This window comes from Salvelinus sp. IW2-2015, unplaced genomic scaffold (genome assembly GCF_002910315.2).
Source record: "Salvelinus sp. IW2-2015 unplaced genomic scaffold, ASM291031v2 Un_scaffold1706, whole genome shotgun sequence".
Lineage (NCBI taxonomy): Eukaryota > Metazoa > Chordata > Actinopteri > Salmoniformes > Salmonidae > Salvelinus > Salvelinus sp. IW2-2015.
Window position 1 is genome coordinate 57,797 of NW_019943097.1, and position 18,808 is coordinate 76,604.

The 18,808-nt window shown below is 44.1% G+C and overlaps 1 protein-coding gene and 2 long non-coding RNA genes across 4 annotated transcripts in view; 1 reads left to right on the forward strand and 2 right to left on the reverse strand.

The window, feature by feature from the left end:
• The window catches only part of LOC139024609 (uncharacterized), a 12,679-nt gene extending 5,261 nt beyond the window's left edge, over window positions 1-7,418 (reverse strand). The window contains exon 1 of the long non-coding RNA XR_011475942.1: window positions 7,305-7,418. This is a non-coding gene — a long non-coding RNA (uncharacterized lncRNA). The remainder of the gene's footprint in view (window positions 1-7,304) is intronic.
• A 2,038-nt stretch (window positions 7,419-9,456) lies between these two features.
• LOC112071742 (uncharacterized) lies at window positions 9,457-10,675 on the reverse strand. 2 transcript variants are annotated; one of them, XR_011475943.1, is made up of 3 exons: window positions 10,564-10,675; window positions 9,896-9,970; window positions 9,457-9,620 (listed from the first exon to the last, which is right to left on the reverse strand). It is a non-coding gene; the product is annotated as an uncharacterized lncRNA (long non-coding RNA). The 2 variants fall into 2 exon arrangements; XR_002894162.2 differs by having other exon boundaries at window positions 9,845-9,970.
• LOC112071741 (protein C1orf43-like) lies at window positions 9,980-18,530 on the forward strand. The gene is given in 9 exon segments (XM_070439494.1): window positions 9,980-10,262; window positions 12,609-12,710; window positions 12,801-12,900; window positions 13,015-13,068; window positions 13,513-13,679; window positions 15,661-15,719; window positions 15,819-15,906; window positions 15,908-17,630; window positions 17,830-18,530. Coding segments are annotated over 8 exon segments (753 nt in total). The 5' UTR covers window positions 9,980-10,199; the 3' UTR covers window positions 16,028-17,630; window positions 17,830-18,530.
• Window positions 18,531-18,808: the final 278 nt, after the last annotated feature.

Genomic DNA, 18,808 nt, shown 5'->3' on the forward strand with positions numbered 1-18,808 from the left:
TAGCGGTATCTTCATCATCAGTTTGAAAACAGAAGTGACCCCACCTGAGAGACGAGCTCCTACGATGTATTGGCTCATGGCGCTGCTGTGAGCGGTCACCGAGGATTCAGCAAGAGTCTGAGTCGTAGGTGGAGTCGTCCTCTCTGTACCTTCATCATCAAGTATCCCTCATCATCTCCTCCCCTCCTCTGGTTCCATCGAGCAGAGTGGGGGAGGAGGGTAGGCTGCTGGGGAGGAGGAGGTACGAGGGAGGGACGGGAATCCCTCCACAGGCCAGAAGTGTGTGAGACGGATAGCAGGGTCAGTAGTGCACCTACCCTGGGCTGTGTTTGTGGAAAACTGGAGGGGGTCTTCAGGGCTAGCCAGCCCTGAATCTACACCCTGTTGGTGTTTAGGCTGCAGGGAAGTAGTGGGAGGTGTGGGGAGGTGCGGAGGTGTGTTCTGGGGGTGGAAGGGGAGTTCTGGAGGGTGTTGGTGGTGTCTTGGTCGTCATCGCTTCACTGGAGATGGCAGTTAGGTGGTCCTCACTGTGCGCTCCCTAAGATGGCAGGCCACCTGGAACGTCAGTGGAAGTTGTTTCATAGAGTGTAGACAGACTGAGGATGAAGTGTCCTTTGGCAGGGACTGTAGTAGTCTTTGTGTTTGGTGCCTCTCCTACTCCATGTCCTGGTGTGTGACTGTGTGATTGGGGAGGTTCTGGCTGCATCAATGGAATAAGTCTCTTCAGAGTGTCCTCTGTGGTTTTTGCCATTCAGAGGATGTCTAGTTTACCTTGAGTTGGAAAACGTACCAGAACCAACAGCATTCTCCCCCACTTTCCTTTCTCCTGTCTCCCCCACTACCCCCTCTCTCCCCTACTCCCCCTCTTCTTCCCTCTCCCCTCTCTCCCTGTCTCCCCAGCCCACCTCATCCACTGACATAGACTCCCCGCCCACGCCTCTATCAGTCTTCCTCGTCTTACTCGCACACCTCACCTCTCTCCTCCACCAAGTGCTTTATCTGGCACACTCTTCCTTTACCCTTCTCGCTCGTCTCTCACCCCATCCATAATTACAACTCCCTCCTCCTCCCCTTTCTCCCATCTCCCCCCACCCCCACCTACTGTCTATCCAACCACTCTTCTGACTCCGTCTCCAGACTCACTGAGCTGCTCCGGACAAGAGAAAAGCCCGTCTGGGCTTCAGGTAGTTGGTCACTGGGACCTGAGATGTCTGTGTCAGAGCTTCAAACTGGTGGACTTGTTCCTCCACACTGGCTGCAAGAGGCACTTGACCAGTTTCCAGGTAACTTTGGTATTTTCAGTGTTCGTATCTATCTCTGTGGTGTGTTGGCTTCAAACACATCTTCTGACAGGCGTTGTTCCCTGGCCACGACCTCTACCGAGGGTCTTGCTCTGTCATAGTGTCCCAGAATTGATTGTGTCGAGGAGGGGTTTTGACCCGTGGTGACACCCTACTCCATGACGTTGTCGATAGGCGGAGATCCCCTGGGGGTGTCACTTGAAGTCTGTGCTGGGGGAGAGAGACTTCAGCGTTACTCTCCCCTCCCTCTCCACCTCTTCTTTTCTGTGCCTTTTTCCTTCGGACATCCGTCCATTTTCTTTTTCCTGACCATTGCTCCCCACCCTTATTTCTCCTCTTTCGCTTGTCTTCACTACTTCCTCACTCTTTCTGCCCAAGTTTGTCACCTCTTTCAATCCCTCTGCTCCTAGTTTGTCTCCTATATGGAGGGATATGAAGGGGTCCCTAATTGCCACTGATGACCCTCCACGAACAGCTGTGTGTGAGGGGTTTTGTCATGAGAGTGTGGGTGTGTCACCCTGCACTGGTAGACTCTGAGCGCTCAAAACCAACACCTTGACTGCACTACACTCTGATCCTCTGTGGTGTGTGTGTAGTGGTGTCGTTGGTGTTCTCGTTCTACCAGCGGTTGTGTGTGTGGTGTTCTTTCTACCAGGGCTGTGTTGTGTTTGTTCTGTTTCCAGGGGGTGTGTGTTGGTGTTCTGTTCTACCAGGATGTGTGTGGTGCGTTGTTCTGTTCTACCAGGGCGTGTGTGTGTGGTGTCTTTCTTCAGGGGTGTGTCTTTCTACCAGGTTGGTGATGTGTGGTGTTTCTGTTCTAACCAGGACTGTGTGTGGTGTTCTGTTCTACCAGGAAGGTGGTGTGTGGTTGTATCTCTCACGGTGGGTGTGTTGTGGTGTTTCTGTTCTATCCAGGTGGTGTGTTCGTTGGTGTTCTGTTCTACCAGGGGTGTGTGGTGCGACCCATGTGTGGGAGGCGGCCGTTCCTCTCCCCCGGATAAACACTGAGGGGGGAGGGAAAGGTGGAGGAAAAGGGGAGGGAGAGGGGGTAAACAAAGCCAGAGTCTGTGGTGGACTTCCTCCGATTGGCTGCTGTATCCCCCCCATCCCTCTCAATAGAGACCAGTCTCCTACCGGTGCTTGAGAGACGCTTGGTTCTGGTTGAGTCCTTCACATCCTCATCTCTGTTAGTAGCTTTATCAGGTCCAGTAGTCCCAGTAGAGCTTCTGTATCCGGTCCCAGATACTCTGAACCCTGGAGGATTCAAAGAGATCCACGGGCTGGTTTTTCTGGTTCCAGACCCAGGACCTGGACTGACCTCAGCCTTGGTGGGGAGGGACTGGCCCCCACTGGCCTCTCCAGAGATAGAGCCACATACCCTAGACCCACAGGGGACACCCCTTCACCAAGGGAACACTCTGACCCCCCAACGGGCTCAACACTTCCCCTGGTCCAACTGAGTTAAAGGCCTTCACCCTGACAACACATTGCTCTCTCCTGCCTCCCTACTCTCCAAACTCTCTGCTCGTTTAAGTGTGGAGCCCCCTAGGTTCCCAGAACACCTCAGCAGCCCCGTCCTGAGCCCCTCGCCAGGGCTAGCCCCCCCTCTCCTCTCCAGTCTAAACTCTTATCTTCTCCTCTCCTGTGTGCGAGGTCGGTTATTCGCTCCTCCACTCTGTCCTGCCCCGGTCTCCAGCCAACTTCCCTGACTGCCACAGTTTCCTCCTCCTGTCCACTGCCAATTCTCTCTGGATCACGTCCCTCACACCACCACTCTGTCTCAACTTCGTCCGGTGCCATTTGGAGCCTGTTGTGTATTTCCCCTCACTGGGGAATGGGGCCAGTGCGAGTTGAATTTTCCAAATGTAGTAGTAGTAAAAAGGTGACAGTTAAGAACCAGTAATCCTTTTTGCAGTTTAACCACTGTCAAATCATCACAGAAGCCTTCGACAGCAGCACAGGCCTGGTAGGAAAGGTGTTTGTCTGCCCCAGCAGAAACGTCAGAAGTGGTGTTGAACTGCAATCTGCTCATGTTTGGGGCTCCAGATATCACACGACACTCACTTGTATATCCACAGGTTTGAGATTCCATCATGAAGATTCTCTGCATTTCTGTCTCCACACACACTCAGAGATGATTGTTTGTTCTCCTTCCCTCTCTGTCCATTCCTCTCTGTGTCTCTTGTGTGTCGGCTCCAGTAGTCAAACAGAGGTCCTCAGCAGTGAAGTTTTCCTGGGTGAGCGGTCACACATAAGCCTCAGAACACTGCAAACATAAAGAAATATATCATATGGCAAATGTTATGTTATGTTATATTTACATATGAAAAACATTGCATATTTTTACTGAGAAAAATTCCATCTTTGAAATGAATGGTTAGGAATGCTGAGGTAACGGTATTCTGGACACTATGGTCAAATGTAATGATACAGTACAGCTAGTAGCACACAGTAGCCAGTTACAGTCATCAGAGAGAGAGAGAGAGAGAGACAGGAATGGAGATGACAGAGACAGAAAGAGACAAAGAGAGACAGAAAAGAGAAAGACTGAAAAGGAGATGACAGAAGAGAGAGAGAGACAGAGAGAAAAAAAATACAGAAAAAGAGAGATTATATAAAGAAATGAAAGTGTCAACAAAAAACGAGTGAAAAAAACAATTCAGTTGAAAAAAGGAACATTCCAAACTCTATAGTAAGTCTCCATCCAACACCATCTCAGTGAAGTGAGGTTACCTCATCAGTGAAACTCTGCTGCCTTCCATACATTCCCCTCATACTGACTCAATGAGTCCATTCACATAGAGGTCTCCCTCTGCACACACACACACTCACCACCTAAACACGTCACTTAAAATGGGTATGTCCTAACAGCTGTTTACACTAGAAACATGTCCTGGGTCGACTGGACTTGGCGACAACCTAAAATCAAACTGGAAAAACCAATCAGACAACAATCCACTCTGACACTAGGAAACAATGTATTACACAGATACAGCCTAATCTCTCTCTTTCCTTCCTTCTTTCTCACTTCTTTCTCTCTCTCTCTCTGTCTCTCTTCTCTCTCTGTCTCTCTCGCACACACACACGCATATGCATGCACTCTCTCGTCAAATGAAACAATAAACACAGACAGAGATTCAAAGTGCTCCACAAAGGGCTCAGTCAAACAGAGTTGAATGTGATCAGATAAGATTGTAACAGAAGCGGAACTGAGTGAAACTGCTTTCCATGCAGTTTGTATGGGCACTGCTTTCTGATGGAGCTACTGATATCTACACCTGTCACTACCGTAGGGTACTGTTGACCTGCTGTTAGAACAATAGCATGTGATGGACTTCTATACAAAGCCACTCAGTATATGTTGCCCATGTGGGAATCAGACCCAACTCTGGTGTTGCAATCAGCATGTTCCAACCTACTGAACCACCAGTTTATTTACTCATCTATTTTACCGTCTGTACAAGTACTCTACTCAGTACAAGATCCAATCAAACTTTATTTGTCACATGCGCCAAATACAACAAGTGTAGACCTTACTGTGAAATGCTTACTTACAAGCCCTAACCAACAGTGCAGTTCAAGAAGAGTTAAGAAAATATTTACCAAATAAACTAAAGTAAAAAATAAATAAAATAACGTGGCTATATACAGGGGTTGTCACGCCCTGACCTTAGTTATCTTTGTTTTCTTTATTATTTTTGGTTAGGTCAGGGTGTCACATGGGGGATGTATGGGTTTGTCTTGTCTAGGGGTTTTGTATGTTTATGGGGTGTTTACTAGTCTAGGTGTTTTGTATGTCGATGGTTGCCTAGATTGGTTCTCAATTAGAGGCAGCTGTTTATCGTTGTCTCTGATTGAACCATATTTAGGCAGCCACACTTCGTCTGTTGGGTATTTTGTGGGTTATTGTCTATGTATTGGTTGCTTGTGTCTGCACTTTATTATATAGCTTCACGTTCGTTTTGTTGTTTGATTAGTTTGTTTAAGTGTTCTTCGTTTCGTGTTAAATAAATAGAAGAATGTATTCGTATCACGCTGCGCCTTGGTCCTTCTCTCTTTCCCCGGAGACGATCGTGACAGGGGTACCGGTACCGAGTCAGTGTGCGGGGGTACAGGTTAGAGGTAATTTGTACAGTAGTAGGGGTGAAGTGACTATGCATAGATAATAAACAGTGAGTAGCAGCAGTGTACAAAACAAATGGAGGGGGGGGTCAATGTAATAGTCCGGTGGCCATTTGATTAATTGTTCAGCAGTCTTATGGCTTGGGGGTAGAACCTGTTAAGGAGCCTTTTGGTCCTAGACTTGGCACTCCGGTACCGCTTGCCGTGCAATAGTAGAGAAAAAAGCCTATGACTTGGGTGACTGGAGTCTCTGACAATTTTATGGGCTTTCCTCTGACACCGCCTATTACATAATTCCTGGATTGCAGGAAGCCTGGCCCCAGTTATGTACTGGGCCGTACGCATTAACCTCTGTAGCGTCTTACAGCCAGATGCTAGGCAGTGATGCAACCGGTCAGGATGCTCTCGATGGTGCAGCTGTAGAACTTTTTGAGGACCTGGGGACCCATGACAAATGTTTTCAGTCTCCTGAAGCGGAAAAGGTTTTGCCGTGCCCTCTTCACAACTGTCTTGGTGTATTTTGACCATGATAGATCATTGGTGATGTTAACACCAAGGAACTTGAAACTCTCGACCCGCTCCACATTGAGGGAGAGGTTGTTGTCCTGGCACCACACTGCCAGTTCTCTGACCTCCTCCCTATAGGCTGTCTCATCATTGTCGGTGATCAGGCCTATCACTGTTGTGTCGTCAGCAAACTTAATGATGGTGTTGGAGTACTGTACTGACAAGTTACTCTACTGTCAGTACAAGATACTCTACTGTCAGTACAATATACTCTACTGTCAGTACAAGATACTCTACTGTCAGTACAATATACTCTACTGTCAGTACAAGATACTCTACTGTCAGTACAAGATACTCTACTGTCAGTACAAGATACTATACTCAGTACACTCTTAGAAAAAGGGTTCCAAAAGGGTTCTTCATCTGTCCCCATAGGATAACACTTTTTTGTTCCAGGTAGACCGTTTTTGGTTCCAGGTATAAACCTTTTGGTTTATAGAATATCTTGTAGAAAAAAAGGTGCTATCTAGAACCAAAAAGGGTTGTCCACATAGGAAAACCTTTGGATAACCTTTTTTGGTTCCAGGTAGAACCCTTTTGGTTCCAGGTAGAACACTTTTGGGTTCAATACAATACAAGATACTCTACTCAATACAAGATACTCTACTCAGTACAAGATACTCTACTCAATACAAGATACTCTACTCAATACAAGATACTCTACTNTACAAGATACTCTACTCAATACAAGATACTCTACTCAGTACAAGATACTCTACTCAGTACAAGATACCCTACTCAGTACAAGATAGTTTACTCACTATCTACTACAGTACTCACAACCAGTGAAAGTTAGAGTGAAGCATCCCTTCAGTTATGGGTTCTTGACTTGTTATCCAGTCATTCARCTACYGATTGACATATAACRTCCCACTGTCAAKTATTTCATCTCTGGGGCGTTATGCAAAGCTAACTGTCTAATGGGTGCAGACTGCTGTCATATCAGTGAACAGAATAACTGTCACCCAACTGTCACCATCCCAGCCAAAAGTAAACAGCTGAAAACATCACAGTACAACTAATCAACATGATATATCATTATATCAGAAAGTTTGAAGATCCCAAAAATGAATGAATAACACCTATCAACAGGAAGACTTAATCCATGAGAGTGTATTAATTCCATATTTGGTGGTAATGTGTGTTTTTCTATGTGTACCAGCTCTTTTTTGACTCAGGTAAGTCCCAGTGTCAGTTTACAGAAACACCTGTTCACCCAGCTCACAAAGCCTCCCACCTGCGTATCCGTTGGCAACAACATGGCCCCATTCACTCTAAAGCCAAATTTAACAAAGACACAGAAACACACCTTACCTTCAGAGAAACTTAGGAGTCCAAGCTGATCCAATCAGAAGCTGTGTTTTGTGGTAGTAGTGGGAGAGAGTACTGTTACCATCATCCTCATCCTCCTCCCAGCTCCCTCTCCCAGCTCCCTCTCTCTGTGTGTTCTCTGTCATCTTTGCATTATGTATCTATACAGTAACACAAACCTACCCCACTGGTTTACCCCCCCCCACCCTCTCTCTCTCCTCCCCCTTCCATTGTTACTCCCTCCTTCCTCACAGGACGGCATTCCAGACTCGCTCAGTGTGTCACCTTCTGACCACGCACACACACACGCACTTATACTGTATGTACACATGCATATGTATCATCCCCTTCCACACACACATACAGTACAAACACATGCTGCCATTTTGTATTGATCAGTTGACCCTGAAGTCAGTCAATAGATTTACAACTACACTACATGAGATGTGACTCAGTCACTGTCTTACTCAGTCACCCGCTCGCTCACTCACTCACTCGTATGTTCAGGAGACATAAGATTTGGCATGAGTCCTCAGATCCTCAAAAAGTTCTACAGCTGCACTATCGAGAGCATCCTGACTAGTTGCATCACCGCTTGGTATGGCAACTGCTTGGCATCCAACCGCAAGGCGCTACAGAGGGTAGTGCTTACGGCCCAGTTCATCACTGAGGCTAATCTTTCTGCCATCCAGCAGTAGGCTCCCGAGTGGCGCAGCGGTCTAAGGCACTGCATCTCAGTGTTAGAGGTGTCACTACAGACCCTGGTTCGATCCCGGGCTGTATCACATCCGGCTGTGATCGGGAGTCCCATAGGGCGCACTATTAGGTTAGGGGAGGGTTTGGCCGGGGTAGGCTGTCATTGTAAAATAAGAATTTGTTCTTAACTGACTTATCTAGTTAAATAAAAAAATATACCAGGTGGTGTAGGAGGAAGGCCCTAAAACTTGTCAAAGACTCCAACCACCCAAGTCATAGACTGTTCTCTCTGCTACCGCACGGCAAGTGGTACTGGAGCGACAAAGTCTCCTTAATAACAGCTTCTACGCCCAAACCATTAGACTGCTAAACAGTAAATCAAATGGCTACCCAGACTATTTTCATTGACCCCCTTTTTCAGGCTGCTGCTTGCTGTTAGTATCTATGCATAGTCACTTTACCCCTACCTACATGTACATGTTACCTCAATTACCTCGACTAACCTGTACCCTCGCTCATTGACTCGGTACTGGCACCCCCTGTATATAGCCTCGTTGTTGTTATTTTATTGTGCTACTTTAAAAATAATATATATATTTATAGCAAATATTTTCTTACTTACTTAAAAATCTGAATTGTTGGTTAGGGCTTGAAGGTAAGCATTTCACGGTAAGGTCTACTACACCTGTTGTATTCGGATCATGTGACATATAACATTGTAAAATGTATGTCAAATCTGTAATAAGAAAGATACAGTACTTACATGTGTTTGTGCAATCTGTAGTGAAGCAACACGTCACAGCCATTACCCCTTACATCCACCAGTAACAGACAGTCAGCCAGTAGCAGTCAGCCAGGGGCAGTCAGCCAGTGGCAGTCAGCCAGTAGCAGTCAGCCAGTAGCATACCGGAAGCAGGGAAGTGGTTTGGGTTATAGATGACTAGACTGTCACAGTGTACAGACAGATGGTTCGTGGCTGTGTGCAGATACAGTATCAGCCAAATGAGCCAATCTCAAAGTCTCCCCAAGATATCATGGACTATGGAATGGTGACATTAGCCTATATCTATATCATGAATGACCAAAGTCCATGCAATGACAACACATAGGCAAACTTACTTGTCACCTATATATCACAGAAAAACAAAAAAGAGGAAAATATAATGTTTACGCAGAAACAGTTCAGTTTCAGGAGATGCCAATTAAGATAAATGGTTTGCTTGCTTGACAGTTCAATGTTTGTATAGGCCATTGTATAGGCTAGGCACCATCTCTGTTGACCACTACCCAAAAGCATGAGCTGTAAATTGAATGTTTTGGTGTCAGAGGCCCAGGGTTTTGCTTTGAGAGATTTTCCACCCAGCCAAGCAATAATCAATATGGGAAACACTGTAGTCAGAGAAATCAGATGGGTGTTACACATTGGTAATGGATGAGGCGAGTTTCTGTTTCCACCCATGTACAGCTTTATTAGTGCTATATAAAATGTAAATGAAGATCTCTGCTGGACAGAGTAGCGCTGGTCTGGTTATGTGAGGGAAACATCCCAATGTTCACATCTGCAACTCCAGACATCTTTTCAGCCTCCCACCACAGTCTCCTCCAGAAGAATGGCTTCTCTGTCTATTGGGACAAATAGGATCGTAAATCATCAACCAACTCACATTGCCTTCGTAGAGAACTGACAGAATCCTAGTATTTCCCGTAGGCTTCAGAGGATAAGATAACCATAACCCCTTACAAAGGCAATATTAGGCCTACTACAGGCCTATCAAATTAGCAGTTGCAAATGACATTAAACAGTTCATGGCACATGAGAATATTATAATACTGTTCTTGTTTCTCACCGACTAACTGGTTCGTAGAGAATGGAGACCACTATAGAGGTTGATACTCACTCATTGGAGAGGAGCGCCTGTGTTTCGTGGGGTTTCGAACAGCAGGTGGCGGTGAAGGACCTTTGTAGGCTACGGCTACGTCATCGAAACCAGGCAGGGAATAGATCACGTGACAATCCCAGATGTCAACAAACGATATCAACAACAGGGAAGTGTCAACGTTTCGTTGTTACAGATTTTCCAATGGATTAACCGACATTTGATAATTCATTAATGTTACAGTCACTCGTGTACATTCTGAAAGGAACCATGAGTGCGTTCTGTTGATTCTACGCTAGTTTAGCTTTTGACGAAGACTTTCAACATGAGGTCCGATTCTCCTCTCTCCAGCGTCAACGTAGTGCTTGTTATGGCCTACGGAAGTCTGGTAAGTCTTAAATGAATGTGTTCCCGTGTTTTTCCTTAATATAAAGAATGCTTGACAKAACTAYCTAGCTGTTGCGTTTCTCAGGACTCCTGTGTAATGGAATTAGCTTGCTAGCTACAGTATAGAGACAGGCAACACAGCAGAAGTGTCAAACAATGTGTAACAAAAAACAGGTTATATGACAGGTAATGAAGATGAACTGGGCACTTGTACGGAAAGCACACAACACAGTAAAATATAGCTAGCTTTTATTAAAGGGATAATTCACCAAAATTACAAAATGACACATTGGTTTCCTTACCTTGTAAGGTATGACAGCAATCCACGCCTTGGTTTTATTTCCCTTGCTTTGGTTTCGTTTCTAACCTTTTAGCATTTGTGGCACAAACCACATTCAAGTCATGGGACCGATGTTTGCATTTTTTTTGCGCATCACGTCCAAATCATCTGAAAGTATCTCAAATTGATTCTGAAGCTCATCAAAGTCACTTATAGATGATTTGAACATGCTACATGGGATTTGTGTCACAAATGAATTTGGAAACAGTGCCAGGGAAACTTAACTAAAACATTGATTGCGGTCATACCATAGACTGCTTACAGGGTATTGACACAAATGTCATTTTGTAATTTGGGTGAACTAAGAATGTATCTATTGTGGACAGGGTTTACGTGAGATTTTAGGTTCAAAACGTTTTGCAACGGAATCCGACTAATGAATACCCCCAAGTGGAAGTGCATTCTCCAGAGTGATAACTGCAACTAATCATAACAAACAATAATTCAGACGGACCAATAAGATGACAGTTACAAATCATATGATTACTGTAGTTGACTTTATGGAGGCACCTCCACCCTGTTACAGTACATGCAAGCTGTGTCAGTGTATGCTGAACAAAAATATAAACGCAACAATTTCAAAGGTTTGACTGAGTTACAGTTCATATATGGAAATCAGTCAATTTAAATACATTCAATAGGCCCTAATCTATGGATTTCACATGACTGGGAATACAGATATACATCTGTTGGTCACAAATACCTTTTAAAAAATGTAGGGGCGTGGATCAGAAAACCAGCCAGTATCTGGTGTGACCACCATTTGCCTCATGCAGAGCGACACTGTTGATTGTGGCCTTTGGAATGTTGTCCCACTTCTCTTCAATGGCTGAACAAAGTTGCAGGATATTGGCGGGAACTGAAACACGTTATCGTACACATCGATCCAGAGCATCCAAACATGGTGACATGTCTGGTGAGTATGCAGGCCATGGAAGAACTGGGACATGTTCAGCTTCCAGGATTTGTGTACAGATCCTTGCGACATGGGGCTGTGCATTATCATGCTGAAAAATGAGGTCATGGTGGTGGATGAATGACACAACAATGGGCCTCAGGATCTTGTCACGGTATCGCTGTGCATTCAATATAATGCAATTGTGTTCATTGTCCGTGGTTAGAGCTTTGGGCCAGTAAAGGAAAGGTTGCTAGATCGAATCCCTGAGCTGACAAGGTAAAAATCTGTCATTCTGCACCTGAACAAGGCAGTTAACCCACTGATCCTAGGCCATCATTGTAAATAAGAATTTGTTCTTAACTGACTTGCCTAGTTAAATAAAATAAAAAATTATGCCTGCTCATACCATAACCTCACTGCCACCATGGGGCAGTCTATTCACAACGTTGACATCAGCAAACCACTGGCACACACAACGCCTTACAGGTGGTCTGCGGTTGTGAGGCCGGTTGGTCTTACTGCCAAATTCTCTAAAGCGACGTTGGAAGTGGCTCATGGTAGAGAAATTAACATGACATTATCTGGCAACAGCTCTGGTGGACAATCCTGCAGTCAGCATGCCAATTTCACGCTTCCTCAACTTGACACCCGTGGCATTGTGTTGTGTGACAAAATTGCACATTTTAGTGTGGCCTTCTATTGTCCCCAGCACAAGGTGCAACTGTGTAATGATCATGCTGTTTAATCAGCTTCTTGATATGCCACACCTGTCAGGTGGATGGATTATATTGGCAAAGGAGAAATGCTCACTAACAGGGTTGTAAACAAATTTGTACACAATGTTTGTGCTTATGGAACATTTCTGTGGTCTTTTATTTCAGCTCATGAAACATGGGACCAACACTTTACATGTTGCATTTATATTTTTGTTCAGTGTATATCTTGCCTTGTCAAATTCTATATTGTGTTCACCCCTTCTAGAACATACTCCTCTGGATAGGTTGATGTCTCTTCTAGAACATACTCCTCTGGATAGGTTGATGTCTCTTCTAGAACATACTCCTCTGGATAGGTTGATGTCTCTAATGTACAGAGGTCTGTGTCTCCAGGTGTTTGTGCTGCTGTTCATCTTTGTGAAGAGGCAGATCATGCGCTTCGCCATGAAGTCTCGTAGAGGACCACATGTACCCCTGGGCCACAACGCTCCAAAGGTAAGACACACACACACACTCAGTCTGACTTATTTTTAACATGACTTTTCTATACACGTGTTCATTTTCTCTACTTCCTGTGTCCTTTAGGACCTGAGACAGGAGATAGACTCTCGTCTGTCCAAGGTTCAGGAGATCCGCTTTGAGCCGCGCCTGCTGTCTGAACAGGACGACAGACTACAGAGTGGCGGTGAGAGAACACATATACACACACATACATCATGTAGATATATTTTCTACCCATTCTACAGCTACAGTAGCCCTCTGTGAACTAAAAAAGATGACCTATGTGTGTGTTTTGCAGGTTGCTATGACTACCTGTACAGAATGAGGGCACTCGATGCCATAAGAGACTGTGGTAAGTCCTCTCCTGCTGTTTCACCCTGGCCTGTACGTCTCACTGTCATCATCCCGGTCCAGCAGCACCCCCTGCTGGGGCATTATGTAGTAACTATGTTATACTCACGCAATAAGTGCTGTTCTTGTGCACGACGCAATGCGGGGTGCATGGATACAACCCTTAGCCGTGGTATATTGGCCATATACCACAAACCCCCAAGGTGCCTTGTTGCTATTATAAACTGGTTACCAATGTAATTAGAACAGTAAAAATAKATGTTTTGTCATACCTGTGGTATACCACGGCTTTCAGCCAATCAGCATGCAGGGCTCGAACCACCCAGTTTATAATGCTGCACATCCTCTTCACCTACTGTATGTACTACCTTCTGAATCAGTGGCCTTTGACCTCTAGATTCATAACTCCAATTTGATCATAAAACATCTTCTCATCTCCTGTCAGATATTCCGTTCAGTGAGTTGGGAGGGACTCCCACAGCTGTGACAGGGAGGAGATTCCGCGCCTGGCTTCTAGATCTGAGGAGTTCCCATTCCCTGTTCCGCAGCAGCCGCAGTTCCCTCATAGACACACTGCTGGAGGGCTACCACAACGCTCGCCACGGCACCGGGGTCAGTGTGTGTGTCTCTATTTTATCTGGGGGAGGGGGAGAGAAAGATGCCTGTGTCTCCACATGACATTGTGTCTGCCACTTACTGAGTGGTCTATAGTAGAGGTCAACCGATTATGATTTTTCAATGCRGATACCGATTATTGGAGGACCAAAAAGCCGATACCGATAGATCGGATGATTTACATTTTTATTTATTTGTAATAATGACAATTACAACAATACTGAATGAACACTTATTTTAACTTAATATAATACATCAATCAAATCAATTTGCCTCAAATAAATAATGAAACGTTCAATTTGGTTTAAATAATGCAAAAAAAAGTGTTGGAGAAGAAAGTAAAAGTGCAATATGTGCCATGTAAAAAAAAGCTAACGTTTAAGTTCCTTGCTCAGAACATGAGAACATATGAAAGCTGGTGGTTCTTTTTAACATGAGTCTTCAATATTCCCAGGTAAGAAGTTTTAGGTTGTAGTTTTTATAGGAATTATGGGACTATTTCTCTCTATACCATTTGTATTTCATATACCTTTGACTATTGGATGTTCTTATAGGCACTTTTGTATTGCCAGTGTAACAGTATAGCTTCCGTCCCTCTCCTCGCCGCTACCTGGGCTCGAACCAGGAAGACATCGACAACAGCCACCCTCGAAGCATCGTTACCCATGCAGAGCAAGGGGAACAACTACTCCAAGTCTCAGAGCGAGTGACGTCACCGATTGAAACGCTATTAGCGCGCACCCCGCTAACTAGCTAGCCATTTCACATCGGTTACACCAGCCTAATCTCGGGAGTTGATAGGCTTGAAGTCATAAACAGCTCAATGCTTGAAGCACAGCGAAGAGCTGCTGGCAAACACACAAAAGTGCTGTTTGAATGAATGCTTACGAGCCTGCTGCTGCCTACCACCACTCAGTCAGACTGCTCTATCAAATCATAGACTTAATTATAACATAATAACACACAGAAATACGAGCCTTAGGTCATTAATATGGTCAAATCCGGGAAACTATAATTTCGAAAATAAAACGTTTATTCTTTCAGATAAAATACGGAACGGTTCCGTATTTCACTAACGGGTGGCATCCATAAGTCTAAATATTCCTGTTACATTGCACAACCTTCAATGTTATGTGATAATTACGTAAAATTCTGGCAAATTAGTTCGCAACGAGCCAGGCGGCCCAAACTGTTGCATATACCCTGACTGCGTGCAATGAACGCAAGAGAAGTGACACAATTTCCCTAGTATAATATTGCCTGCTAACATGAATTTCTTTTAACTAAATATGCAGGTTTAAAAAATATATACTTCTGTGTATTGATTTTAAGAAAGGTATTGATGTTTATGGTTAGGTACATTCGTGCAACGATTGTGCTTTTGTTAAATCATCCCCCGTTTGGTGAAGTTGGCTGTCTTTGTTAGGAAGAAATAGTCTTCACAGTTCGCAACGAGCCAGGCGGCCCAAACTGCTGCATATACCCTGACTCTGTTGCAAGAGAAGTGACACAATTTCCCTAGTTAAAATAAATTCATGTTAGCAGGCAATATTAACTAAATATGCAGGTTTAAAAATATATACTTGTTTATTGATTTTAAGAAAGGCGTTTGTTTAGGTACACATTGGTGCAACGACAGTGCTTTTTTCGCGAATGCGCACCGCATCGATTATATGCAACGCAGAACACGCTAGATAAACTAGTGATATCATCAACCATGTGTAGTTAACTAGTGATTATGTTAAGATTGATTGTTTTTATAAGATAAGTTTAATGCTAGCTAGCAACTTACCTTGGCTCCTTGCTGCACTCGCATAACAGGTAGTCAGCCTGCCACGCAGTCTCCTCATGGAGTGCAATGTAATCGGCCATGATCGGTGTCCAAAAATGCCGATTACCGATTGTTATGAAAACTTGAAATCGTCCTTAATCGGTCGACCTCTAGTCTATAGTGTGTGACTCCTGTCTGTGTCTGAAGGTGTTTGGAGAAGCAGAGTTTGTCAAATACAAGGAAGCCCTGAACGAACTGGCCTCTGTGTGAGTATAGACACACACTGCCATTTATCTAAGCACTACTCATGTGTTTTAATGAAGGTTTTTCAAGTTTGACTCGAGTAGTTATTCTTCTCTCCCCAGTGTGAAGAGCCACTCCAGCTCCACCAGTCTGGACCAGCATCACCAGTCAGCAGCTAAAGACCTGACCAGTACCCCAGAGCCCCCCCCCCCTCTCCCCCTCCCAGGTCACATACCTGCCGTCAGCTGGGCAACGCACCAAACGACCAAAACACTTCTTGGAACTCAAGAACTTTAAAGACAAGTACAACACCTTGGAAAGCACATTCTGAGAACTACAATCTCCTATGGCATAACACGAGAAACTACAATTCCCTACAGCATACATTGAGAACGACAACTTGCTGACTCTGACAACTGCAACTCCCTACCACCCTGAGAACTTACAACTCCCTAGAAAAAACCTGAAAACTACACAACTTCTACCACTTTAAATCTGTTTTGTTGCGAGTACTGGACTCACTTTTCCTTCTCCATTTCCATAGTAGATAGCCTAGTGAGAAGAAAAAAAATCTGTCATCTGCCCCTGAACAAGGCAGTTAACCCACTGTTCCTAGGCCGTCATTGTAAATAAGATTTGTTCTTAACTGACTTGCCTAGTTAATAAAGGTTAAATAAAAAATAATTGAAGGTAGTGATAAGTAGAGCTCCTGGACGGGAAAAACAGATACTGGGGTTTGTGGTAAAAGAAGAGGTTGGTGAGTTAGTGAGAGACTTGTTAGTGCCAGCGGAGAGAGAAGAGACTTGGTAGGGTTGGTACTTGGTACAGTTGGGAAGACTGGAGCACAGCAGGATTAACAGTAGCACAGCAGTATAGGAATGACAGTAACATTACGCTGCCTTACTAGTCCTGAGGAAAAACACTGCCTACTGCCTATCATGCGTCTCACATAATAAATAGTGCACTAGATTTAAGCTTATTTGACCTTAAACATCGTTGTGAACTTTTGCACAGACTTTGCAGGTAGATCATCATGTAGGGCTATGCAAAAAGAGATGAGACCAGACAAGCTACATGCAGTTTCTATGCATTAATGCAGGGTTTCTCAAACTTTGTCCTGGGGACCCCAAGTGGTGCACGTTTTGGTTTTTGCCCTAGCACTACACAACTAACTCAAATAATCAACTAATCATCAAGCTTTGATTATTTGAATGAGCTGTGTCGTCCTAGGGCAGAACCTGAAACGTACATGTCTTTGTGTTCCCAGGACTGAGTTTGGGAAACGCTGCATTAATGCACAGTATTAGAGTAAGACTTGTTTATAGTGTGTTCAGTGCTAACTAAGCTATTGATGGACTAACGTTATAGCAGACCAGCATTCCTCACAATGGCCCTGGAGAGCTACAGTACAGGCTGTGCAGGCTTTTGTTCCCGCCTAGCACTAACACACCTCCAATCAAGCTGATTAGTAGAATCCGGTTAGTCACTGTTGAGCTGGAACAATACAGCCTGTAACTACAGGACCAGGACAGAAGAACTATGGATTATTCCAGTATTACTGCTAGACATTTCCAGTACTTGTTTAGGGCAGAGCCATGTATTTACATATATATTGCAAAGGTGTAGGGCTAGTGTTACAAGGAAATTAACATGTTACACAGTCTGACGGTTGTCCATAAAAACGATTATACTTTTTAGAGTGTACAATGTTTTTTTTTGTATTCCATTTTTAAAGATAATTATTTAGAATAAAGCATTCATGTTAAGTGCCCTTTTTATTGAATGGATGATTTTAATACAATTCAATTATTACATGTATGGTTCAATACTAAAACCTTCATATATTCTTAATGAGGTGTGAGTTGGCTATATAGCCTGGGTTCTAGTCCGATATATTCTTAATGTGTGAGTTGGCTATATAGCCTGGGTTCGGAGTCCGATATATTCTTAATGTGTGAGTTGGGCTATATAGCCTGGGTTCTAGTCCGATATATTTCTTAATGAGGTGTGAGTTGGCTATTATAGCCTGGGTTCTAGTCGATATATTCTTAATGTGTGAGTTGGCTATATAGCCTGGGTTCTAGTCGATATATTCTTAATGAGTGTGAGTTGGCTATATAGCCTGGGTTCTAGTCCGATATATTCTTAATGAGGTGTGAGTTGGCTATATAGCCTGGGTTCCAGTCCGACTATTTATAATGATGGTGTGAGTTGGCTATATAGCCTGGGTTCTAGTCCGATATATTAATAATGTGTGAGTTGGCTATGTAGCCTGGGTTCTAGTCTGATATATTCTTAATGTGTGAGTTGGCTATAAAGCCTGGGTTCCAGTCAGTTTCTGCTTTAACCAATCCCCACTCTCTCTTACAGCAGAAACAGACTGGTATGGTACCCAGGCTCATATGAATCGTCAGTGGAGTTATGTAAAGCACCTACAGATGTGGGACCAGGCTAGAGATTTATGGGTTGAGTAATATTGATGTATGATTGTAGCACAATGTTCCTCCAATCAAATGTGAACAGCTTCAGAAGTGTGTTCGAATCTAATGGGTTGTGTGTTGTGTGTATGATTGATGTATGATTGGGACCAGAGGAGGCTGGTGAGGAGAGGACGCCTCATAATGGATGGAATTGAACGGTAACAAACACATGAAAAATCAGGTGTTTGATTTGTTTAATACCATTCCACGTATTCCGTCCCAGCCATTACTATGGCCTGATAATAGTGCTGAATAGGCTGCTTTATGTTTTAATGGACTCCCCTGATCTATCCTCTGTGCATTGTAATACATACTGCAGCTGCCATTCCATTAAAGTGGTACCACTGGACCAGAGATTATTGACTGATGGTGATATCTTATGACATTTGAGATTCAACTCAATTCTAGTGGTGTAGGCTACATTTCTCCCCCAAGAACATTATCAGTTGGTCAGTTCTTTAATAGCCTTCAACTGTAAAAGGGGAACATGCCCAAGTGTTATGGCTTCATGTGCCTTTTCTCCCAGCACTTGTTGGTCTATCATGTGACTCACCACCAGGGGGCGGACATTCACTATGCATAAACTACAGTACTGTACAAACTACAGCACTATACATAAACTACAGTAGTAC